We start from the raw sequence: 26206 nt of genomic DNA, 5'->3' as shown, positions 1-26206 counted from the left end.
TCTGCAACAGAAATGCCACCTCACGAGGCTCTGGCACCGGAGACAAGACTGAAGACCTGATCCTGACTCAGCTGTGGATGCTCGACGTGGCCTCAAGCACGTCACCATTCTGTGTCCCAGTTGCCTCATAAAAGTGGAGACTCCCTGGAGGCGCTGGGCAAATTGCAATGAGCAAAATACTCTTTGAAACTGGGAGCATTGTAAACATGCTAAATATCATGAGTGTTACCACCTGAGTCACAAACAATAGCTCCTGCAACACCTAGGTTTTCTCTGAGACATTCGTGGCCGGTCAATTCCTCCCGACTAGGCTTTGCGTGCGGTAACTTTCCAAACGACGAGGCTGGGCCGTCTGGAGGAGAAGAGGCCCAAGGGAAGGTCGGAGTGTTACAGAATCGAATCACGCCTGTCGGGTCTTTAAAACATTCAGACCAAACCCAAAAAGAACGCAGGCCGTTGAGTGGTGCTGGCTTCCCCTCCCCGATTTGATGGATATGGGGATTTCTTTTTATAGACATTTGGGTTCCTGGAAGCAGCCGGCAGTGGCTGGGGGAGATCTATTAGGAGATCTCACATCTCACCTAGCTTTCTGCACAGATGCAATTTCGTGCCTCTGCCCCCCACTTGGTAACTTTCACATTCGTTAGTTACCTCCTCCTTTTCCGGATCTGAAGACTCTGGAGGAATTAAAAGCAGCCCTTGTCAGAGAAAGATCTGCCTGACTGACCCCGGTCTGGCCAGGAGGAGCGGGATTGTAGGTGAGGCTGACCAAAACACTCTGTGGATCTATAAATTCTAGAAACTTCCTGATGGTTGTTGGAACCACTACACCCAACCTTTGGAGGGGACCTGTGCTCTCTCTAAGTCCAAGTAATTTAAAGAGCTTCATTAGCATATTCTAAATCTTTGTTCCAGAATTATTCATGACACAGCAGTCAGTCTGGTGGGAGGAGACTTCCATGGCCTTTCTGTATTTGCATGGTGGCAGGAGTGGTTCTGGAAGGCCTAGTTAAATATAGTTAGGCTTCTTTATTGTAGGACTTCTCAGGGCACTTAATATGGCGGTGGGTATTATGAATCTTCAAAATGGGAAGATGCTGTGAGACCCTCTCAAGTTTATTTGGCTCTGGGACTCTCCCCCTGCTGCTGCGACCGCCAACACTCACTTACCTTATGCACCTCGCATGCCAAGAAACACTTTGGGAAATAGTGCTTTAGAAAAACGCTCTTGCCTAATCTGTTGAGTGACTCAGGATGGAAATGCTACAGACAGTACCACCAGGGAGGGTTTCACCTTCCCACCCTCTTCCTTTGGAGTGAAGAGGAAAGAGGAAAGATGGGTCTAGCCTAGTGGGCAGAGGAGAGAGAGCATAGCGATTCTTCTTGAACTAGAACCTTCCACAGTCATTTATCAGCCGGCCAGCTTGTAAATGAAAACGTGTATTGCTTTATTCCTTTTGACCCATTCCTCTTTAAAATGAGACATCTAGGGGCGCCTGGGTGGCTCTGTCGGTTGGGTGTCCGACTTTGGCGCAGGTCATGATCTCACGGTTTGTGAGTTCGAGCCCCACGTAGGACTTGCTGTCAGCGCAGAGTCCACTTTGGATCCTCTGTCTCCCTCTCTCTCTGCCCCTCCCCCACTTGCTCTTTCTCAAAAATAAATAAACAGTGGGGCGCCTGGGTGGCTCAGTCGGTTAAGCGTCCGACTTCAGCTCAGGTCACGATCTCACAGTCCGTGAGTTCGAGCCCCGCGTCAGGCTCTGGGCTGACGGCTCAGAGCCTGGAGCCTGTTTCAGATTCTGTGTCTCCCTCTCTCTCTGCCCCTCCCCCGTTCATGCTCTGTCTCTCTCTGTCTCAAAAATAAACATTAAAAAAAATAATAAAAATAAAAAAAAATAAATAAACATTAAAAAAAAAAAAAAAAAAAGAATGAGGTATCTAATCCATACCATATAGTAGGGGCAGACTGCCTGGGTGATAATGTTGGTTCCACTCCTCATCTGATGGAGAAAATCCAGTCTCCTCATCTGTAAATTCGGGATAATCACAATAACCACTCCCCAGGTTTTTCATGAGGATTAAATGCAACAACCCGTGGAAAGTACTCAGTTAACTATTGCCCAAAACTCAAAGGCAAAGTGTATACAGGGCTGGGGTGACCTTCCTTCTGGGAACATCAGTGAATCCGGACACAGGGGGAGGCCGACTTGGGACTTGGACCCAGGCTCGACTCTGAACAGCTGGGACTCTGGACAAGAACATTCTTGCCCCTGGGAGCACATCCACCCACGTACCATCGGTGGTCCATAGACTGAATGTTGGGACCCACTGCAACCGAGCAAGGGCGAGAAGTTGGTGGGGGTGGGGGCTCGTGCCTTCCCACAGCCTCACCTACTCGCTGTGCTTGTATAGGTAGTGACCCCTATCCCGCTGAGGAAAACCCAGAGCAGTGTTCTCAAGCTTTTAACCATAAAATAATGAGAATTTTTTCGTTTGTTTTATCAGACTCCAATATTTGCCATACCATCCTAGGGTAAAGTGATGTTATCACCTAGTTTCTATGGCTTTTGCCCCTTTTCATTTGGCAAACATTGATTCTGTTTGTTTTTGTGTTTTTTTTTTTTTTTTTTTTTTTTTTTTTTATAACTGAAAATAGTTTATTGTGGCTTCCTGGAAGGAGTAGAATCAGTTCTACTGAAACAGAAAGATATTGTAGGGTTTTTTGAAATCAGCCATTAGGTGAGGGATCGGAGGCCACAGGTGGACAGCAAGTCCCATGGACCCTTGTGCCTTTAAGACATTAGAAGCAAACTTGTTGTTTGAGCAATTCAGATTACTTAATCTTAGAAGTAAGACGTGGGGTTTTACTCAGAAGGAAAGCCTTGGCTGGAGGAAGAAAGTCTAAAGCTTCCCATCATATAAATTACCCAACAGCTGATGAGTCAAGTATAAGTGGCCTCAAATGGGATTGGGTGGCAATGCATTTATGGCAACATTATTTTTGCCAAGTCCCAAATATAAGATGAATAACTTGAGTTAGTTTACAGAAGTTAAAACAGGCCAGAACTCGCATCCTCCAAGAGCAAATCCTCAAAGCCTGAGGTCAGTTTATCGTTGTTACCGCCTAGAGTTTCAGCTTTTACAAACTGCTTTTGGACGTAGTGCTGGGCATCATCCCCTTGACGTCTGTCCTTTGGGGCCCCCAGAGTATGTAAGACTGCTGATGCCTTTGGCTTTCCCCTTACAGCGTGCCCGACTGGACACCATCATTTCTAAATACCCTGCAGCTAACGCGTACACTATCCCATCACATTTTGTTTCGAAGAAAGACTTCAGTAATTCCTGTTCCAGCATGTTTCAGTTGCCAAGTTTTGCGAAAGCCCTCAAATCTGAAACTCCTGCACCAAACCATTACAATGTAAGATGTTGGGTATGCTTGTTAAATATGTATCGAATGAATGCTTTACTAAAATAAATGAAGGCGGGGGGGAGGGGAGGGGGACGACGCTTTGGGAAATATCATTTTAATGCAATTAGTAAATCAGTTAGTATTTGTGACTGCCCAGTGGGTACATGAGGCTGGGCAAGGCCTTTAGAGAGAATTTGCAGAACCTGGAGAAAGATGTGAGCAACCCTGGGGGTCAGGGCGGAGCAGTGGGAAGACCAGTCCCTGGAAAACACGGTCATCACTCCTGCCCTAGAATCTTTCTGGGGCAGTTTTCTCATCTGTGACAATGGGTACTTACCACCTTATTTTCCACCTAATATTTCTGTATCAGAAATTGTTTTTTTTTTAACAGTAACGCCCCACTATGTAGTCACGGAGGCAGAACGGTATGATTAATGGTTCAGAGATGGAACCAGGTTCAAATGTCCCCTCTGCCACTTTCTGTGTGGCTCTGGGCAAGTCCCTTCAGCTTTCGGGACTCAGTTTGTTGATCTGTAAAATGGGGACACATGTCCACTTCATAGTATTAATGCAAATGTTAAATTAGGTCGTGGATGCTCAGTGCTTGGCACAGCCCTGGGCGCACAGGGTTCCACTATACGTAGAGATCAGCAGAACTGTCTCTGGGGAAGTCACATCACTTCTTGAGCCTCAGCTGTAAAATGGAATCAATTATACTTGCCCTACGGGGTTATTATAAAAAGCAAATGAGACAGCAAGTGTGAAAACATAAGACGTGAATTGCACGTAAGGTATTAATATCACTATGCCATGCTGCAAAATGTTTTGGTCTTAGAATACTTCATCTTTAATGTCCTTTTTAAAATATTTATTTATTTTGGGAGAGAGAGAGAGAGAGAGAGTGAGAGCAAGGGAGGGGCAGAAAGAGAGGGAGAGAGAATTCCTCTCCACTGTCAGCACAGAGCCTGACCAAGGGGCTCTGTCTCACAAATGGTGAGATCATGACCTCAGCGGAAATCGAGAGCCCGATGCTTAACCGACTGAGCCACCCAGGCGCCCTTCCTTTTTTTTTATAACACTTTCAAGTAATATTTGTTTTTCTGACTACAAGGCCCCTGCCCACCTTCTGTGAGTGGTCAAATCAATTGTAATGTGCTCAAAGCAATATATGCCTGTGAGGCCAGCACTGTTCAATAGAAATATAATGGGAGCCACATACATCATTTAAATTTTCCCAGTAGCTGCATTGAAAAGTAAAAAGGCATAGGTGAAAAAATTTTAATAGCATATTCTATTTAACTCCGTATATTCAAAACATTATTTCAACATCAAATCAATATAAAATTATTGATTATAAGTTTTATTTTTATTTTTTATAAATATTTAAAAAAATTTTTTTAATGTTTATTTATTTTTGAGACAGAGAGAGACAGAGCATGAATGGGGGAGGGGCAGAGAGAGAGGGAGACACAGAAACGGAAACAGGCTCCAGGCTCTGAGCTGTCAGCACAGAGCCCGACGCGGGGCTCGAACTCACGGACCGCGAGATCATGACCTGAGCCGAAGTCGGACGCTTAACCGACTGAGCCACCCAGGCATCCCTGATTATAAATTTTATTATAATTACATATAATTATAAGTAAAAATAATTAATGTTTTACATTCTTTCCATCTAAGTCTTTATAATTCAGTGTGTATTTTATATTTTCAGCACATCTTAATCCAGACCAGCCATGTTTTTGGTGCTGATAGCCAGTGGCTACCCAGTTGGGTGGTATGGCTCTGGACAGTCTTCCCTTGGGTTAATCAGAGCCTGAAAATGATGATAATGATGATGATGATGATGAAATCCTTTTCAAGGCCCATGTGCCATTCTAAGCATTATGGATGCATTCTTATTTAATATTCACAAGAATCCATGAAGTGGGTTATCTTCAATTCACAGAAGAGGAAGCTGGTGCTCGGAGAGGGGAAGGGATTTGCCCAAAGTCACCCCACTCGAAAGGGACCATTTGCACATCAGTGAGCACAGGGAGAGGACTGAGGTATACAGCTGGAGGGCGATCAGTCAGCATGGTCCAGCCCTGCTGGGTCTCCCTTCATGGGTTCTGTGGCTCCTCCGTGCCAGACCAGTGATCCAGCTCAGATTCTGGTGGGGGAACTCGAGACAAAACTAGGAAACAGGGAAGCAAAATAATGACACATTGTGGCCAGCTTTGAGAAAGACAAACAGAGCCTGAGGGAGAGAATATGTAGAGAATATAAGGGGTTGGCAGTATCATGTACTTCAGATTGGGTTGGATTGGGTGGTCAGAGAAGGCTCTGAGGCTGACCCGAGGACCGAAGGGAGAGACAGAGTTGAGGGAACAGCATGGGCAAAGGTCCTGAGACAGCAAGCAGCTTAGCTCTGGGAACTACAAGAAGGTGGCTAGAGTAGCATTAGCTAGGAGGAGAGGGGAGAAGGGGAAGCCAGACAGATAGGCAGGGGCCAGTTCACTCAGGACCCTAAAGACCCTGGGAGGGATCTTTAATTTTATTGTCTGTGGGAAGACTTTGGAGGGGGGGCGGTGAGGGGGTGTGAGATGACATCATCTGATGTACTTTTTTAAAAAGCTCCCTCCAGCAGCCATATGGAGAAGGGACCATGGTGTGGGTGAGGAGTGGCTTTTGAAAAACCAGTTAGAAGGCTCTTATACTAACAGGAGAGAGGTCAAGGCCCGGTCCAAGAAAGTGGTAATAAAGGTTCTTGGCCACCGCAAAATGCCTTTGCCATTCCTGAGACGGGTACTTAGTGTTTCACACACCCGCCTCCCCAGCCCACTGGGTGCTCCTTCACTTCACATCTCCGGTGCCCCGTGCAGGGCCTGGCATGCCAAGCACTTGGCGATAAGTGTTTATGACATTGAAGGAATTACCCCCAGTAGCGTATAGCTGCTCATCTAGAAAAGACCGCTTCCCAAGACAGAGCTCGGACCTTCTGCCAATGGATCCATTTCAAGTGCATGTTTTTTTGTTGATTATGGTTTTAATGTGACTGTGAAAAGCATCCATGCTCCTCATGAAACATATTCGAGCATTATAGAAATGCTTGAGCTAGGAAAGTAGAAGTCTCTTGTGATTCCGCTCTCTGAAGCAAACCGCCATTCAAAACGGGTGCAGTTTCGTTCATATTCTCTTCCTCCCCCATCCCGACTTCCAGCATTAGGATTACGTTGTCCACAGTACACGTGCATTTTCTACTCCACTGTATCTTGGATTTTTTTCCCCCTGGTAATACAATAAACCTGTTTCATTTCCACCTCCCCCTGCCCCCCCACAACCTGCTAGTGGAGTGGACTGTTTTCCTCGTCTAATGGTGAAATCTTCTAGGGACACACACTCAGGGTAGACAAAAATGCTCCCCTTTTCAGTTGTTTTTCTGTCTGGGTGAGGAATAAGGCCGAGATCGTGTTTTGTCTACAGGAGGCTTTTTTCAGACCCGGAGAACAATGGTTGAGTCAACTGGCAAGAAGCAGAAATGCACTAATCCTGTTAGCCACACGGTGCAGTGAGGGCTGTCGGGGCCTCTCTTCCCCTCTGCTTACCACGATCCCCCCACCTCTCTATTCGACTCCTTTTTCGTGGTACCGTGTGATTACTTCCTCTCCAGGCAGCCTGGCTCCTGGCCCTCTGTCCAGTAATTAGCCTCTCCACCCGATGTTTTTGTTTGTCCTCCCTGCATGCATTCTAGCCATTAGGACCCCGGGAAAAGCTAAATTCCTCCGCCTTTGTAAACACAAAATCAAAATGCCATCTGCATTTCTCGAGAAACATTTTTTTGACAAAGGAGTATCTCGGAAAATCAAACCATCGGGGCCCCAGCAAATAGTTTCACTTGTTCAGTAAATAGGCCCGGTCATGGCATATCCAATTTTTATGGCACCTTTATCTAATGAATACAGGGGACTGACTGCCAATTGGCATTTAAAATATTTATGATTCACGTATCACAGAAGAATGATCTCAGTGTTCTTCCCCCCCCTCCCCCCCCCCGTTATTTTTAGAGTGCTGTGCACACTGTATATTGCATGGATCAGTCAAAATGCTTGATTTCTGGTCGGTCCAGAAAAGTCAGGACAAGGGAGCGTTGTAAATCTGATCGTAATCTTAAATTACATGACGCCCTGGTGTGCCCCAAATCCTGCGTTTATAGAAGGGCTGTTTGAACAGTACGGAATCAGGGTGGAGATATGTAGGACTAAGTGTATTGAAAGGAACGAAAGGCATAGAAAAAATTATGAAAATAACGTGCATGTGGTGTCGCAGACTTACAGAAAAATCCCCGTCCTATAGACGAAGTCTGTCACCAGCATAAACTCCATCGAGTAGAGCAGGGATTATCGGGTCTGCTTTACAGGTGAGAAAACCCAAGTTCAGAGAAATTGAACACCTTGTGCAGAATCACACCCCGTGTGGGGCAGACGCGGGTCTGGCAGCCAGGTCTTCGGGTTCTCTTCCAGGCATGGTCCTCTGCGCCATGTTGGGTGACCAGACATCTGAGGGTGGTCACAAACTCGCGGACCACTCTAGCTGAGGCGACGGAAAAGGCGCTGGGACCTTTTCCATTCACGTCAGTTCATTTTGTGAGGAGAGGCTTAAATCAGATTTTTTTTTCTTTTTCTTTTCTTTTTTTCTTTTTTTTTTTTTTTTACCCCAGTGTGCCCCTTGTCTGGGCTTGATGACAAAGAGAAAGAAAGGGAAGGCATTGGGCACACCATGCTTGTTTTCTCCCCTGTCCCCAGGCCTCTGTCTCTTGCTGCAAGCAAAGAAACAACGTCTGTGCCCGAGCCGGGTTTATGTCCAAAACCCAGAGAGGATTTTTCACTATCACTGACACAGGACCTGCCCCAGGTAAGCAGCCACCTTGCACTGGCCTTGACCTAAGGGTTAATGGACCAGATCTGCTCCGCAGGGCACCACTGCTCCGGAGGGAGTCTCTTCGGAAGGTGTTAGGCTTTGGGGGAAAGGGGATGTTGAGCGGGTGTTGAACAAAAAGGAGAAGGCTGGGGAGAAGGCGGGGTCTCCCCCTTCCGGGGAGAAGGGCTGCTCCAGAAATGACCCCCAGAGCAGCTTCGCTGGCCTCCGCTTTCAGGACCGGGCACAGCTTCCCTGGGCAGCCAGCCGGGGAAGCGGCTTCTCGCCTCAGAAGTGTGCACGCTCACACGCCCCAGGTGCCATCCCGGGCCAACGGGGCCCTCAATGCACTGAGTGTCCAGATCCTTCCTTTCCTCCTGAGCCTAGAGCTGACATCAACTAGTCACTGACTGATGGACAGTAGCTCCGTTTACTGAGCACCTACTCGGTGCTAAGTATTTTCTGTGCAGCCCTCACACACCTGTCTTCCTCGTGGGCCCGCATTTCAGGTGAGGAGAGGGGGCTCCGAGAGTGGAAGTGACCTGCTTGGTGTCACGCAGCTAACACATGGCAGGCCTAAGTCCAGAGGTGTCTGACTGAGGAGGCTGCTGCCCCTGTGAGCCCCTCGTGACTTCTGGAACTGCCCCAAGACGGGGCCTGCAGGCCTTCCTCCCTGGGCTGGGAGAGGTCTGTTCTCTCAGACCCGCTCCCCGCTTCCAGCCTCAGCCAGAGGTTTCCACAGAGAGGTCTGGTGATGCTGCCACTGGTATTCCGGGAGCCCTTGTCACTTGCCCCCCCCCCCCCCGCCCCGCCCCGAGGGAGCTGTGAGCCCCAGAGCTGAGGGGAGGAACAGGGAGGAGGGGGGTGTGGATAAAGTTGCAGCACACTTCAGATTTCACCAAATCCAGATTAAAGCTGAGAAGATCAGTCCGAAGCTGAATAACAAAACCAGCCCTAATTAGGAGGCTAAGCCCCGCTAAAGCTCCCGGCCTTGCATCATCACAGGCAAAGCCCCACCTTGTTTGTTTATACAGAACAAAGCCGGCAGCCCTGGAGTTTGGCCAGAGGCCCTGCCAGCAAATTGTGCCCCCCCCCCCCACCGTGGGCACCTTCTCAGCCAGCCGCATGAGCCCACAACCCAGCAGGAGAGGGAGAGGTGGGCACCAATGTCTGTGAAGCTCCTACCGGGTGCCACAGGTTCTCCATTTCTCAGCCAATGATGTCCAGATGCCGCGGGGTGTTCGGCCAGCATGCCGTCACGTGCTCAGAAGGTGTGAGCCACTGCGATCATCGACCCCCGTTTTATAGACAAAAAAATGACACCTCGAAAGCAGGCCCAGGGGCCGTCGGTGATCTGAATCCAGGCCCATCCCGATTGACGCCTGCTGCCTCAGAAACCTGCTGGGGGGAGCTGCCCTCCTGGGAGAAACAATCAGCCCTGACCTCTCAGAAATAACTCTGGTTGTTTCTTCTTCCCCCGCTGGGGGAAAACAGATGCGGAGCTGTGACTGGCGGCCCGGCCCGGCCCGGGCCCCTGTCCCAGCAGCTCTGAGGGCCCCTACCTCAGGGGCGGAGGGCCAGGACCCGCCCGCCTTCAATTCTGAGCCAAATGCTCACCTCCACACGTTTGCTGCTTGGGTTTTCTAAAGTTCACATCTGCCAAGCTCATCAGGAATGTCCTCCTCTCTCTTTTTCCTCAAAATAGAAGAAGCTTCTTACAGTTAAGGGAAACACCTGTGTTAAAGCGTCACTTGAAAAACGGGGGTTGCAGAATCGAACGTGCACAGTGGGCTCAGCAGCAAGTGGTTTTCCAACCACACTCCGGAAAAGACCACGAAAAGACCACAAGGAAATGCACCAGAGCTTATACTGGGTTCTCTCTGGGCCGTAAGATCACGGGCACCTGTTTTTTCTTGCTTCTGCTTTTCAGCATTTGATAATCAAGCGTTGCTTTAACCTTTCTGTGGGAGGGGAAAACATATTTTATACAACATATATACAAATGTATACATATTTACACATGAATGAGAGAAAAATAAACCTAATACGAGAGATATATCCCAATATTATAAAGGCTGCAAACTGGACATTTACTTAAAAAAATTTTTTTTAATGTTTGTTTATTCTTGAGAGAGAGACAGAGACAGAGCATTAGTGGGGCAGGGGCAGAGAGAGACACGCACAGAATCTGAAGCGGGCTTCAGGCTCTGAGCTCTTAGCATAGAGCCCGGTGCAGGACTCAGACTCACAAACCGTGAGTTCATGACCTGAGCCGAAGTCAGACACTTAACTGTCTGAGCCACCCAGGCGCCCAGATGGTTCCTGACTTTGATGGTTCAACTTTTTTTTTTTTTTCAATTTTTTTTTTTTAATGTTTATTTATTTTTGACACAATGTGAGAGGCAGAGCACGAGTGGCAGAGGGGCAGGCAGAGGGGCAGACAGGGGGGGACACAGAATTTGAAGCAGGCTCCAGGCTCCGAGCTGTCAGCACAGAGCCCGACGCGGGGCTTGAACTCACAAACTGTGAGATCATGACCTGAGTTGAAGTTGGACGCTCAACCCACTGAGCCACTCAGGCGCCCCGATGGTTCAACTTTTAATGTTTATTTTTTGAGAGAGAGAGAGAGAGAGAGAGAGCAAGTTCAAGTTGGGCAGGGCAGACAGAGAAGGAGACACAGAATGTGAAGCAGGCTCCAGGCTCTGAGCTGTCAGCACAGAGCCCCATGCAGGGCTCAAACTCACGAACCAGGAGATCATGACCTGAGCAGAAGCCAGGCGCTTAACCGACTGAGCACCCAGGCGCCCCCCTGCTTTTTAAAAAAAAATTTTTTAGGGGCGCCTGGGTGGCGCAGTCGGTTGGGCGTCCGACTTTGGCCAGGTCACGATCTCGCGGTCCGTGAGTTCCAGCCCCGCGTCGGGCTCTGGGCTGATGGCTTGGAGCCTGGAGCCTGTTTCTGATTCTGTGTCTCCCTCTCTCTCTGCCCCTCCCCCGTTCATGCTCTGTCTCTCTCTGTCCCAAAAATAAATAAACGTTGAAAAAAAAAATTTTTTTTTAATGTTTATTTTTCTTTAAAAAAATTTTTTTTAACGTTTACTTATTTTTGAGATAGAGAGAGACAGAGCATGAATGGGGGAGGGGCAGAGAGAGGGGGAGACACAGAATCTGAAACAGGCTCCAGGCTCTGAGCGGTCAGCACAGAGCCCGACGCGGGGCTCGAACTCATGGACTGTGAGATCATGACCTGAGCCGAAGTCGGACGCTTAACTGACTGAGCCACCCAGGGGCCCCTAATGTTTATTTTTCTAGAGAGAAAGAGAGAGAGAGAGAGAGAGAGAGAACAGGGGAGGGCCAGAGAGAGTGAGACAGAATCTGAAGCAACTTTTTTAAAACTTTAGCATATATTGGGAACATCTTTTCACACTATTAAAAACCCTTCTAAGAATATCATGTTTTGAAATGGCTGTTTGGTATTCCATCCCATGGCAGTACCATAAGTTAAGGAACAAATGGCCTCTTACTGGAAATTTAGGTTGTTTTAAACCGATCACCAATATAAGTAGAGAGGCAGCAAACATCCTTGTAGCTCACAGCTTGTGTAAAATCAAGAGTATTTCCTTATATTAATTACTTAAAGTGGAATTGCTAAGTCAGAAGCATGTAGAATAGTTAAGGTTTTTTTTTTTTTTAATACATTGGTGGCCAAATTGTTCTTTAGCAGAGGGATTAGTTTCCTCCTGCTGCTGTGAGGTAACTGTTTTTCCTCACCTTTGCCACCACTGGGTATTATCATTTAAATAAAATCTTTCTAATACATACCATATTGTTTTCAGTACTTTTGCAATGGAAAAGTACATTTTTATTGAAAACAAAGTCAACTTCACCATGTTTAGAAAATTTGAAATATTTTTCCCGCCCATAGTGTAATTGTAATTACTAATTACACTAATGTAATCGCTTCCACTTTTCTGGGTTCCCATCCGTTTTTTTTTTTTAAGGTTTATTTATTTTTGAGAGAGAGAGAGCAGGGGAGAGGCAGAGAGAGAGGATCCCTGAAGCAGGCTCCTTGCTTACGGCAGCGAGCCCGATGTGGGGCTCAAACCCATGAACCGTGAGATCATGACCTGAGTTGAATTCCGACACGACACTCGACTGACTGAGCCACCCAGGTGTCCCCCACCTATTTTTATCCAGATGTATCCATTTGTACCTAGACATCATCATAGTATGGGAAATTTTAGGCATTATTTTACTTTTTTTTCACTCACCTTTATTTTTCCAAAACATTGCCGTGTGGCTTCTGGTCTCCGTATTTGTTGTGTCCAGGCTCACATTCCACCGGGTCCGGCTGCTGTTCCCACGACAGTACCCCTGGCCTTGGACATTCAGGCCACTTAGCCCTTCTCACACTGCAGGTACTGCTGTTACGTGAGTCTCTACACTTAGAGCTTTTCCTGCATGTTGAATAATTCCCTTAATTTCTGAGTGGTGGGTCGCAGGGCATAGTGGGAAAGCATGGACTTTGGAGACAGGTGGCCCTGGGCCCATGTAGTAGGTGCTCAATAAATATTTGTTGATTGCATAATAGTTACTAAACAACGACTATACGCCTGGAATTAAAATATTACTGTTGTTGGAAGAATTATTCTTACCTTATAGCGGAGGAAACTGGGCCTACTTCCTAGTTAAATGAAATGTGGGGGGCAAATTATTCACTATCTCCGAGTCTCCATTTCCTCCTTTTTGGAATGGAGGTGACAATTACCCATGTAGCTGGGCTTCTGTGAGGATTCAATGAGCTAAGTATGTGATGCACATGGCCCAAGTTCTCCAAAGGGTATTATTTTTCGGGGCGCCTGGGTGGCTCAGTAGGTTAAGCATCTGACTTCAGCTCAGGTCACGATCTCACGCTCTGTGAGTTCGAGCTCTGCGTCAGGCTCTGTGCTGACAGCTCGGAGCCTGGAGCCTGCTTCAGATTCTTTGTCTTCCTCTGCCCCTCCCCCGCTCAAGCTCTGTCTCTCTCTGTCTCAAAAATAAATGAAAACATTAAAAAAAAAATAAAAAATAAAGGGTATTATTTTTCAGGCAGCCCTCCCATTTGACCATCTTGGAGTGATACCACCTTATAGTCATTAAATGTATTCTTAGGTGTAAGGTACTGCTTTTTATTTATTTGGGACGAGTTCCTTACTCTGTTTTAAAATGTCTTTCTTCTTAGGGCATTATAATATCAACGAATCCCTCGTGAAGCAGTCGCCAAAGGTATTGACATCTTGTTTTAAGTCAAAAACTGGACGTGGATTAAAACTGACATCAACAGGCCCAGGACCTGCTTATTACAACCCCAATGACCACATCAAAATTCTGAAAAAGGCTCTTTTCCCGTGAGTCCTGATTATTCTGATCTTTCGTTTGAAAGGCGGTTCTGGGAAAGGACCCAACATGAGCAGAAAAGGAAGGGGTGTCACTGCTTGGCAGAACATGGCGCCAGGTCATCTCCAGGGGCCCTTGTGACATAGTAGGTGCTCAGGAAATACTTGCTGAATGCATGATATTTATTGAGCAACTACTATGCACCAGGAACTTAGCATCCTATTCAACCATCGTAGTACCCCGGTTACAAGAATTATTATTCTTACTTCATAGCTAGGCTTCAGGGCAGCTAAGGAGCTGCCTAAGTCCACACAGCTAACTTGAAATGCCGCTAGGAATCAGGCTCAGGACTGTCTGGATCTTTCCGCATTCCTCATGATGTTGTGTTTATCCTGGTGCTGACATTATTCTATATTTTTTTTAAAAATTTTTTGATGCTTATTTATTTTTGAGAGAGAGAGAGAGAGAGAGAGACAAAGTATGAGCGGGAGAGGGGCAGAGAGAGAGAGGGGGGGATACACAGAATTGGAAGTAGGATCCAGGCTCTGAGCTGTCATCACAGAGCCTGACGCGGGGCTCGAACTCACGAACCACGAGATCATGACCTGAGCCGAAGTCGGGCACTCATCCAACTGAGCCACCCAGGCGCCCCGACATGATTCTACTTCTATAACATAAAATCTCTACTGGGGTAGCAGGATACACAGCAGCACGGGGCCGTTCGAGTTTTGCACTGATAAGCTGGAAGTCCGGACTTTGGAGTTGGTCAGACCTGCTGGATTTGAACTTCAGCTATGCTGTTTTCATGCTGTGTGACCTTGGCCATGGTACTAAGCCCTCTGAACCTCCAAGGCCTCATCTGTGAAGCAAAGTGGGGACAGTCCATGCCTCATAGTGTTGCTTTCAGATTTTATAATATATGTTTGGCATGTAGCAGGTGCAGAAGGTGACAATATTCACACAAATTTAAAAAGTGAAGACCAGGATTTGTGTTAACATGTTTAATTTTTTTTTTCAACGTTTATTTATTTTTGGGACAGAGAGAGACAGAGCATGAATGGGGGAGGGGCAGAGAGAGGGAGACACAGAATCGGAAACAGGCTCCAGGCTCTGAGCCATCAGCCCAGAGCCTGACGTGGGGCTCGAACTCACGGACCGCGAGATCGTGACCTGGCTGAAGTCGGACGCTTAACCGACTGCGCCACCCAGGCCCCCCTGTGTTAACATGTTTAATATCCGGTGCATTTAATATTACTTTCACCTAACAGGTTCGAAGGCTCACAGGGCTTACTTATTCCTCAGATGGTTCTAGAACTTCTGGAACTAACTGCCAGGTCAGTCTGCCTGTCGCCATCTGAGGCCTCACCCGGGTATAGTCCTCTGCAGGCAGGATTGGCCACTGGGCGGGCTGACCTGCAGAAGACCCCTCCAAAGAGGTCAGGCAGGTGGTCAGGCTCATACCCACAGTGGGTCAGACGTCCAGGCAACCCGGGAGACTGACAACATTGGGCATATACTCTGACCATCAGTCCAGGACAAGGAGATGGGGTGGGGGGAGAGGAGCAGGAGATGAACCTTCTGTGCCAGACTTAGGATCTGGAGAAGGGATCCAGACCTCAGATGGAATCCACTGGAGAAGTCCCTTCTGCCCTTCGCTTCTTGGGTTCTGCAGGTTGACCCTTCACAGGCTCCAGGGCTCAAAACCAGGGCAGGATAGTCTCTAGGAACACGCTCTCTCTGAACACCAGGGACTTACCGCCTCCAGGCTGGCTCAGGGCACCCCTGCACACCTTCCCTTACTGTCCCGACGAAGAGAGTGGGTAAGAGGACAGGCTTCGGAGTCAGCAGACCTGGGCGTGAGTCACGGCTCTGTCCCTTTCTTCTCTCCGAGCCTGTCTCCCTGTTATGAAGCGGGGATAAGAGTCTCGTCTCATAGGGCTTCTGTGAGGGTTAGACGAGAAATGTTATCGTTAGAGCTGCTGCTGTTCCGTATCCTATAGGCATATGAGCGTACAGGGGACGGCTGTTGCTTGGCGCGAGCCGCTCAGGCTCCTAGCTCGAATCTGGAAGCTTCTTTGAGGAAATGGCGAGAAGGAGAGTGGAGAATACTCAGCGTTGAACCGCTTGCCCCAGAGAAGTGCCGTGTGGCCTTTGCTGAAGTTTGAGCGGTTCGGGATAATTCCCATCTCACGGCATTTGCATCTGTTAGTCAACAGGCCCTGTAGGTTTCTGGGTCTGTGCCGGAGGCTGTGGGGGTGCTCGGGTGAACAGGGCACTGTACACGCCTTTAGCTAGGCTCACCTGGGAACAACTCCAGAGCAAGGCACAGGAGGGGTAGCAGAATGCTGGAGCATATGGCCCCAAGGTTGTGTGGCCACACAGATCCCGAGAGCAGTCTTTCTAGCAGGTGCAGTGCAGTGGTGCTGGTGTGTCTGGGGGTGTCTGGGGATCACTGGCTCTCTCTGGGGCTTTGCGAGTGACAGATCTTTGGTTAATACGTCTAGGAAGCCCTGCATATGAACCCTGTACCTCTGGGAGCATCACTGTGTGCATGGCCTAATTAAAGGCTCTGAGATGTCCCGACGTAAAACAACAACAACAACAGGGGCGCCTGGGTGGCTCAGCCGGTTAAGCGTCCGACTTCGGCTCAGGTCACGATCTCGCGGTCCGTGAGTTCGAGCCCTGCATCGGGCTCTGTGCTGACCGCTCAGAGCCTGGAGCCTGTTTCAGATTCTGTGTCTCCCTCTCTCTCTGACCCTCCCCCGTTCATGCTCTGTCTCTCTCTGTCTCAAAAATAAATAAATGTTAAAAAAAAAAAATTAAAAAAAAAAAAACAACAACAAAAAAACCCAAACCCCTACTAAACCCAGTGTCTCTTAAACTTGGGTTCACCCTGGTGAGTGGATGGTACCCTGGGTAGGACATTTGGTTAACAGCCCCTATGGTCTAGGTGGCTCTCAGCACCTCCCTCGGCCTTCGTTTCATCATGTGGGAAAAGAGGGGAAGTCTCTTCGTTTCCAACACTCCACGACCCTGTGTTTGCTCACCATGGCATTCAGGAGAGCATATTGGGGGCAGTGAACGTAGAACCAGCCTGGACTCCCAAAGGAGGCCCAAAATATATAAACATTAAAAAATGAAAATTTTTAATGTTTGTTTATTTTTGACAGAGAGAGAGTGTGTGTGTGTGTGCGCATGCAGGTGGGGGAGGGGCAGAGAGCTAGAGAGGGAGACACAGAATCCGAAGCGGCTCCAGGCTCTGAGCTGTCAGCACAAAGCACGAGGCAGGGCTCGAACTCATGAACCATGAGATCGTGACCTGAGCCGAAGTTGGATGCTTAACCACCTGAGCCACCCAGGCGCCCCCAAAATATATAAATTTTTAATTGACATGGAAAGGATGAAGCTGACAATCTGTAATTGTATTTAAAAAACAAAAAGATAAAACTCAAGTGTGCTTTGGGTTAGCCTAAATAAACGTCCAACTGCTTATGTTGAATACTGAAGAAATGGGTTAATATAAGGAAAAGATACAGCTGGATGTCGTGGTATGGAGGGAGAACCCAGACTCCTGTCTCTCAAACTGGTGTTCTGTTTCCTCTCCTGTGTCCCTGGAGGGAAGAGAGGGACAGGAACTGGGGGCCACCTGCTGGGATCATCAGGGCCCTGAGAAGGTCTGCGTTGCTTCCTCCCCATCTCTATGTGACTTCGTTGGGACTTTATCTGCGCTAAGCCTGAGCACATTTAGCTCTCCGGGGCTGCGTGGGGCATCTGAGAAACCTCGCGTGTTTCTTTTGGACAAACACAGGCGTCACACCCATGTGACGTGATTTGAGGCCTGTCCTTATTTGTCTACAATTGCGAACACTTGGCTCCCTATCTGGAGGGGAGGGTCCTAGACCGCAAAAATAATCTTTCGGCTCTGCTTTCTTGAGGACGCAGAATCGGGAGATGTTACTTATCCCTACAGTTGTTAGTCCCGTGTTCCCCACCAACAAAAGTGAAGCCCAGGGAGGGGAGGGTTGGGTGATGTCCTGGGAATGGTCGGGAGGCCGGCAGGGGGCCAGGCATGGGCCTGTCTTGTCTCCACTCCCCTGGCCCGGCCTGCAGAGCTGAGAATGGGCTGCGGAGGCAATGTGGCCTGGTGGAAAGCACAGGCTCCAAGTCAGGCCAGCGCCGAGCCTCCCGACTTGCCAGCTCTGGGGGCCTGGGGGCAGGGAGGGGGTCACCTCACTCCCAGGAATTCAAATTCAACCCTGCAGATCGTGAAATGAACACTTCATAATGTGCTTGCAAGGCTAAAATAACTCACATAACTCACTGGGTCTGGCACACGGTAAGCTTTCCATACATGTAACTTGCATTTTTACTGAGGTCTGTGAGAGGGTCCTCTGCGCTCACCTGGTGCTTCTTGGGTGGCCCTCGGAAGGCAGATGCTGTGCTAAGGGCTGGCAGGGTGTTAGGATGACCGTTTCTGGGCTCCCTAACTGAAGAACAGGGCACAGGTGTCTCTTTGCCGTGGCCACCTTGCCGACTCAAAGCTAAGGGCATTTATCAGCTCCCAGGGGGGTCTTTAGGAGAGAAGAGAAGTGTCACAGTGATGGCTCAGTGAATCAGGGTGAGTCAGGCGAAGGGCTATTTTGGAGATCAAAACGGTCCCTCCCGGGTGCTGTCGTCAGCAACGAGGGGAAACGCCCACTGACATCTTCCTAACCCTTGATCTACTTCCTGGAATTTTTAAGCCACTGGTTTTGCACAGACACGCTGTCCTGCCACAGCCAGAGCTGAAGAATCAAACCCTGTTGGCCCCGCTCCAATCTGGGTAATTACGATGACCCACCTAACGTTCCCCTGGGATTTTCAATTAGATATGGGATGCTTCTTCCCAAGCGGCTGTAATCTGTCACCCTCTACCCTGTTAAACAGAGAGTGCATTCCACCCCAGAGGCAACCAGCTGCCCTTTAATGATGAGAAAAAATTGCCCCTTTATCCCTCCCCGACCCTGGGAATCCCCGAGGCAGAGTGAATCGTGCCGGTGCCTGGGAGTGTCCCGAGGGGTCTCGGATGCCTTCCCCCAGTGACCTGCTGAGTCCTCTGCGACATTCATTATTCTCGGGCGATTTGCAAACAGCTCACATTGGAAGCTGCAAACATACTTAATCCAGTTGTGGCCAACTCAGAGCCTTTGATAAATGTTTTCTTTCTACGGGGCAGGACCCAGTTGGCTTTTATAACTGAGCAATGAGGCTCATAAAAGCTCCGGTCACAATGCACTGAGGGCTGGCCTGGGTTTGATCCAGCCGGACCTTTGTGATCTGCCCAGCCCCACCTCGCCGTGGAGGGAGCAGCCCTGGACGATGATAAAACTGTCAGGTGGGGCTCAGATGTCTGGGCTCCCCTACTTGGTGCAACCTCTCTGTTTTCCCTACCGTTCAGCACATGTCCTGGGAGTAGGGAGGGGGCCTCAGAGATGAGTCACACGCAGTCCCCTGCCATAAAGAGCTGGGCACATAAGGAGCGTAGGAAACCCAGCACGTTCTGTGCGGAGAAAAGAAGAATGGCTAGAACGTCGCGAGGGCTCAGCCACACCGAGCTAAGAGCGTTGACGGATGTCCCTTAGTGCCATCCCGGCGCCCCTGCAGGGCACTAACTACTGTCACGTAGAATACAGATGAAGCTGGTGGGGCAGGGAGTGGCATGCAGGTCCGGCTGCCTCCAGATCCCATGCTCCTCTGTGGAGCCACAGGAAGAGAGGTGGGGGAGGGGGAGGGGGAGGGGGAGGGCAGTGGCCACAGAAGTTTCCCAGAAGGACATGAGAAGGGAAGAATGATCAGAGTTTGCAGGGACAGTAGGTGCTCCTGGCAGAAGGAATAGCACGGGCCAAGGCGTGGAGTGGCTGAAGACTGAATCTGTGTTGGGTGTTTCTGGAAGGTCAAATGGGAGCAAGGGGCCTAGGGGATTAGGCTGGATTAGGAGTTTTTCCTTCGGCTTCTCTCGGGGTCTCTGAGGGTGGATGGCCAGAAGCAGGTGAACAGCCTAGAAGTCCTGGGTGCGTTGAGGGCTGAAGGCAGTCTGGGAGGCTCGGCCTCTGCCTCCCTGTCCCAATTCCTGCCACGTGCAGCCACAGCTCGTGCCTTGTCCGTGCCTTTGCCCCTCCTGTTTCCTCTGCTAGAAATGCCCCCTCCCCCACCTTTTCTACCTGAAGAATTCCCTGCTTACTTTTCAGGGCAAAGGTTATCTCTTCTAGGGTAGATTTCTGGGTTCACTTAGTGGGAATCTCTCTCTCTCTCAATGCAGTGTTTTTACCTCTATTCTAACATTTCATGCTTAAAAAAAAAAAAAAACACATAATAATACAAGTAAAGAAAGCACCAGTTAAACTTCATAACAATCCTGGATGGAAGGTATTATTATCCCCCACTTTACAGATGAAGAAACTGAGCCTCAGGGAGGCTAGGAGACGTCTCTAAGGACACACAGCTGGTGAGTGGGGAAGTGCAGATTCAAACCCAAGTTTGGGTGCAAAGCCTGTACTTCCTTAAGTTGTCACCAGTCACGACTGTCGCTAGCCGTGAATTGTCAAGCCCTTGGGAGCATTCAGGGTCTGTGTCTTAGCACAGAGTGCCTGGCACAGAGCTGCACACGTGGCTGGCACTCTTTATTTATTTTTTAAGTTTATTGATGTATTTTGAGACAGAGGGAGAGAGAGAGAGAGTATGGGAGGGGCAGAGAGAGAGAGAGAGAGGGAGACAGAAAACCAAGCAGGCTCCATGCTGCCAGCACAGAGCCCGAGGCGGGGCTCGAACCCACGAACTGTGAGATCATGACCAGAGGTGAAACCAAGAGTCGGACACTTAACCGACTGAGCCACCCAGGTGCCCCTGGCCCTCTTTAAAGGTCCGGGCAGCTGAGCTGTCACAGCTGAGCCTCTCCTGGGCACGCTGACGGAGTGGAGGGCACGGGACCGCTCTAACCCCTCTGGCCAAGAATCCTGATGAGACACGGGCCCAGCCTCCTACAGGCTGTTCCTGGTTAGGAACGTACACACCTCACGGCCTTCTCGAAGATCGGGGCGAGGGGGTGAGCCAGACCGATGGGGTGACCTCATGCAATGGTTGGCTCGTTCCAGCTGCGGCGGTCAGGAATCCAGCCTGTCTCTCAGGGATGCCAGTGACACACTCATCCAATTTCTGGGGGTGCTTTGAAGGGGCGACAGAAGCCAGAACAAGGAGAAGCCAGCTTTTATCTCCGAGGGGAGAAGTGGTTGATCACACACTATAACCAGTTCGCCCATGTCAGCTGGAGGCGAAGAAAGAGGCAATGTTTTCTCTCCTTTTTCTGTGGGCGCCTTTGTTCTAAATATAAGCATCCACGCCAGCTGTTCCTCCATTATTAGATGTGAGCCTCCGGCAGATTTACCATGACTTTCAGGGGCCTCCCCTGGCCGGCTGGCCTGCCTCAGGTGAGTCTGTGGGGGGTGGAGGGGACCCTGGTGTCTCTTTCCTGAGGCTGGTTCGTCCTCTAAGACCAAGCAGGAGGCAGTGGCTTTCAGGAGCATCATCATAAGAGTGGCCACTTTTATTGAGCACTTACTGTGGGCTCTGCTCGGTCCTTCCATACCTTTCCTCCATTCTTGACCTCCCTTATAAAGAGAGGGTGCGATTTCTCCCTCCTGCAGGCATAGAGAAGTCCAGGGGCTTGTCTGAGGTCCCACAGCCAGTAAGTGGGATGACAGGAATTCAGACGTAGGTCTGCGTGACTCTAAAGCTCAAAAAGCCCCCTCTGCCATGATGCCTTCCCCAAATTGCTAGGCCCCGGAGACTCAAGTTCTGGTGTTGTCGTTACCGCTCATTTGCTCGGTGACTTTGGGTGACATACTTTCTCTGAGTGCCAGTTTCTTTAGCACAGTAAGGAGGGTGGATAAGACATCTCTAGGTCCCCTCTAGCTCTCCAAGTTTTAAAATGCCCTTGCTTCCAGGGCGCCTGGGTGGCTCAGTCGGTCAAGCGTCCGACTTCGGCTCAGGTCATGATCTCGCAGCTTGTGAGTTCGAGCCCCGCGTCGGGCTCTGTGCTGACAGCTCAGAGCCTGGAGCCTGCTTTCATTTCTGCATCTCCCTCTTTCTCTCTCTCTGACCCTCCCCCACTCACGCTCTGTGTGTGTGTGTGTGTGTGTGTGTGTGTCTCTCTCTCTCTCAAGAACAAACATTAAAAAAAAAACTTTTTTTTTTAAATACCCTTGCTTCCAAAGGTGTCAGCAAAAGGTAAGTGTTGTGCAGAGGTCTCTTGATTTCCACTCCCACGTCCTGCCTCGCCAGGAAGATACTTAGTAGGATTCGGCATGTCCGTGCTGGAATGGTCTCTTGAGATCTACTAGTCTTAGGATGGCAAATCCTTGGAATTCAGGGTGGCTCGTCCCACTTCCTGGCCATGGCAGATATCACAAGGGGATCACCCATGCTCTTTCCTTAGAGCCCACGCGAGGCCGGAGTTCTCTACACGGAGCCCCAGCCGGGCGCCACCAGGTGATCAGAATTGGCACATGTCTGCCCTCTCTGGTTAGTTCAACGACATCATCTGCAACACTGCGTGCCGCGCTCTCACTGTGCTGGGCGCTGCCCCGACTTCTGTGTTACAGATGCCTCATCCCATTGAACCCTGGCGGTAAGCCTATGAGGAAAGTACTGTGAGAACCGCCACTGCGCAGAAGAGAACACTGAGGCCCGGGGGCCCCCGGCTCCCCGGCAGTGGAGCCACGGCCCTGCCCAGCCGCCCCGACGACTCGGTGCTGGGCAGGTCTTGGCCACGTCTAAAAACAACCGTTTCCCCAGCAGACTGCTTGAGCACTGTCTTCACATTTTGTCTCTTTTTGAAGGAGAAACCCCCTCCTGAACTTCTCTGCCCAGCCTTCGCCCCTGCCCCCGAAGCCGCCTCTTCCAGGCCCCGGTCAGTACGAGATCGTGGACTACGAGGGGCCCCCCAGACACTTCACCTCCAGCGCATCGTTTGCGTCCAACACCAGCCGGTGGACAGCAGCCCCGTCCCAGCCAGGCCTGCCCGGCCCAGGTCAGAGGATTGTTTTAAATGATTGTAAAAACCAAATCTGGAAGTGTTTGTCATTCCTGGGCCATCAAATGTCACTGATTTATGGGATGTTTGCCAAGAAGGTTACAGAGGTTAGAGTCGATCCAGAAGACTTTTAGGCCTGCGCTTTTGGAGTATGAAAGGATTTTCTTTGAGGTGAAAGGACCCTTGGAGTTAGTCCCGTCCAGGGGTTCACAACCAATGACCGTGAATGTCCGAGAGGCTCGGAGATGGGATCCGGACCCCCAGAGGGGTCTGTGACCCTGAGACTGCCTGCAGATTTGGAGCATGAAGACATTATTGTTATTGTCATTATTACTACTATTTTGGAGAAAGGGGCCATAGCACTTTGTCAGATGGGTCAACAATTTCACCGTTCTTGAAAGTACTTAAATCACTGGCCTGATCTGGCAGAGTCACCTTATAGCTGGGGAAGACCTGGAGAGCAAGTTGTGCACTGAGCCACAGTGAGAGAGTGGCAGGGCAGAGCGCCGCGCCGTTTCCCCTCTGTGCCCTGTTGTCGTGAAACAAGCCGGGGACTGTTCACTGGAGCAGCTCCCGTGAGCTGTCGGGTTCCGAGCCCTCTTTGCAGATGGCTGAAGCCGTGGGACCCTGTCGCCTCTGGGACCTTCGTGAGAGCTAATAGCCTGAGGGACCTATTCCAGTGCGTGGTCTCTAGACTCCCTGACCTCTTTGTAGCTCTCTCGCAGCCCCTTAGCTCTTTGCCCCTCCCTGACATTGGCCGGAGCTGGTGGCGCTGGGGACTAGACAGCGTGTGCTGGTGGGCAGGCGGTGGGGGAGGAGGAAGGCAGAGCCGGGGTGGCTGCTGGGTCTGTCCAAATCAGTCGTCCAGGGAGCGCTGATGACGCTCCTCCCCTGGGGGACAACGGTGACTTAGCCTGGTGTTACCCCCGGAGGTGTCAGTCTGGTAGGAGAGACACCTTCCCCTCCAAACATACCGGTGAGTAAATCGTAAGGTGGACGGGACAGGGAGAGTCATCCTTATGGCTCCAGCCTTGGAAATGGAACGATAACCAAGTCAAGAAGACTGCAGCGGTTTGACCTTGGGGTCACCTGGTCAGTCCAGGCAGGACCCAGCAGGGTGGGGCAAATGTACTCACGCTCCAATCAAGCAGCGGGCTCCAGAAGGCCTGGGGACCGGTGAGGAGCCTTGTCTGACCCTGTTTGGTCCAGGCATCTAGGAGCTTTTTCTGAGTGTCTGCTCCACGCTGCACGTGGTGTGGGGCACCTGGCACACAGGTGCAGGCCACTTCCTGCTGCTGTGACCACCTGCATCTAGGTGGGTTTCCCGGAGGACTGGCCTGGGAGTGAGCCACATGCCTGCTTGGCCTCCCGTGGGTGCGGATCTGCCTGGACCCTCGTCGGCCGAATCGGCATCAGTATGCGAGTTTCCAGTCACCCCTGTGTGGTCCTGGCAGCTGGTCTCCTACGGAAAGTGCTTGCAGTTGTCAAGGCTTTCACTTTTCTGGAAATTTCTTTTTTTTTTTTTTTCTTTCCTTTTTAAAACTAGGCTCCACACCCAGTGTGGGGCTTGAACTCACAACCCTGAGACCAAGAGTCACATGCTCTACGAACTGAGCCAGCCAGGCGCCCTTCTGGAAATTTCTGGACTAAAGAAAAACAAAACCCTATCAAGCTGACACCTTGCTTCTTTAAGAGTATTGTTTTACTCCTTTTTTTTTTTTTTTTTTTGTATCAAATCTGATCGAAAACTCTTTTGTAAATGTTCTCCTGTTAGGGAGTTAAAGGCTGGAAGCCGGGGTTCAAGTCCTGCCTCGGCTGGGCCAATCCCTTCCCCTCTCTGCCTCCCCACTTGTAAGTTGCAGGGACCAGGGCAGGGGTGCCCCGACATTGCCAGCTCTGATGTAGAATGCCAGGGGCTTGGGCAACCGGCTTTTTCCCTCTTAATACCGTCTTTTTCTCTCTCTCCCCTCACAGCCACGTACAAGCCAGAATTCCCTGGAAAACAGTCCTTTCTCTACAACGAGGACAACAAATGGATCCCAGTGTTGTAGGGACCTCACACAAGCTCGGGGAGAACCCTGGCCACCAGCCACCTCACCCAGGCTCCCCAGGACGTTCATTCAGAGAATGCCCATCTCGTGTGTGACAGACGACGACTTGGAGGGCAGATCTGCCCCTGCCCCCCCGTCCCCGTGGCTGGCGTGGAGCTGGGAGGCTGCGTTTGTCATTGTCTTGAACTGCCTCCTGGAGATTGGACACCCGCCTCCACTGACTCCAGTGGTTCCCTGAGCAGAAATGAGGGGTGGACCGAGCCCTCCTTGGTTACCTGCCATGCACCTGCCCGTGCTGGGACGTGCAGTCCTCCCCGCAGATGTAAGAGGTTCCTGAAGCTCAGGCTCGAGGGAGAAGCCTGACACTGGGCCAGGGCTCGAGGTCCAGACTTTACCTGCTGGGTGGACCGCACAGGACTGCGGCCCGGGCACAACTCCCATCCTTCACCCTTGACTTCCAGGAGCCGGGAAGGCCCAGAGGTGCTTGTGACAGACTCAAGGGGGTTGCCTGGGCCCAGGCCCCCAGCTAAGCCTACGCACCTCACCTTCAGGAAGAGCATGGCCCCAGTCACCGTGGTCACTTGTGCTCGGTACCCACCTTCAGGAGAAGACCACCACATCCGTTGAGTGGCCCGGCATTCAACAGCACACGTGGGCAGGTCGCTGCTGGAGCCAGAGCCCTGGAAACAGCATTCTGAGGGGGCAAGGGGGCAGGGAGGCACCGCTTGGTCCCTGCGGGTTCTTTCTTTTACTGGGACTTTCCTATCCCCGGGCCTGGCCTCCGTCTCCTCCCAGGCCTCCTGCTCAAGTTTGACACAGCCTTTGATGAATCTTTTCTGGCCTGCCACGTCCGTTTCCCCCGGCAAGAGGGAGAGATTCCCAAAGAACCAAGGGGGAATAGAAGAAACCACACGTCCCCTCCTTTCCCAAATATTGATGTCGTTCACTTCTGCAAGCGGAAGGCACTTATGCAGCCCCCTCCCCGCTCCCCATGGAGTCCAGGCCCCTCACTCCCGGGGCCCCTCCCCTGACTTTGCTCTGTGACCAGAGGGTGAGTGGCCTTCCCGTCAGAATGGCCGCTGACTGGCACCCCCTCCCCCCGTGGGGAGGGGTGGGTGAGGAAGAGGGAGGGAGAAGGGTGGAATACCATATCCAATTAAACCGACTTCTTGCGTCTCGCCAAAGCTGGCCTTTTTGTGAACCTCAGATTCCCTCAAGTGCCCGCTGCGTTGGGACGGGCGGGAGGTGGCCTGGGGCACCTCGTTAAGAGTGATGCCACCTGGACCTCGAGGCGGGACGCCCCGTGCTCCCATCCTGTCAGGTCCGGAGCTCCTTCTCGAAGGTAAAGAGTCAGGTTCGAATTCCGGGGCTCAAGGTCAACACTTGCAGGGGCCGGGTAGGCGGCACATGGGG

At 50.5% G+C, this 26206-nt stretch overlaps 1 protein-coding gene across 15 annotated transcripts in view; it reads left to right on the top strand.

The window, feature by feature from the left end:
• The window catches only part of STPG1 (sperm tail PG-rich repeat containing 1), a 55785-nt gene extending 30627 nt beyond the window's left edge, over positions 1-25158 (top strand). For 11 of the 15 annotated variants that reach the window (XM_045482194.1, XM_045482187.1, XM_045482193.1 and 8 more), the window contains 6 exons: positions 3248-3418; positions 8191-8299; positions 13521-13686; positions 14944-15111; positions 22549-22739; positions 24717-25158. In XM_045482194.1, the coding sequence (XP_045338150.1) occupies positions 3248-3418; positions 8191-8299; positions 13521-13686; positions 14944-15111; positions 22549-22739; positions 24717-24793 (882 nt within the window). In that variant the 3' untranslated portion in view covers positions 24794-25158. The remainder of the gene's footprint in view (positions 1-3247; positions 3419-8190; positions 8300-13520; positions 13687-14943; positions 15112-22548; positions 22740-24716) is intronic. The other 4 variants (XM_045482196.1, XM_045482191.1, XM_045482195.1 and 1 more) reach the window with 4 other exon arrangements.
• The last annotated feature ends 1048 nt before the right edge of the window (positions 25159-26206 follow it).

This window comes from Leopardus geoffroyi, chromosome C1 (assembly GCF_018350155.1).
Source record: "Leopardus geoffroyi isolate Oge1 chromosome C1, O.geoffroyi_Oge1_pat1.0, whole genome shotgun sequence".
Classification (NCBI taxonomy): domain Eukaryota; kingdom Metazoa; phylum Chordata; class Mammalia; order Carnivora; family Felidae; genus Leopardus; species Leopardus geoffroyi.
The sequence above is the reverse complement of the archived record's forward strand: the minus strand, read 5'-3'. Positions and strand labels throughout refer to the sequence as shown.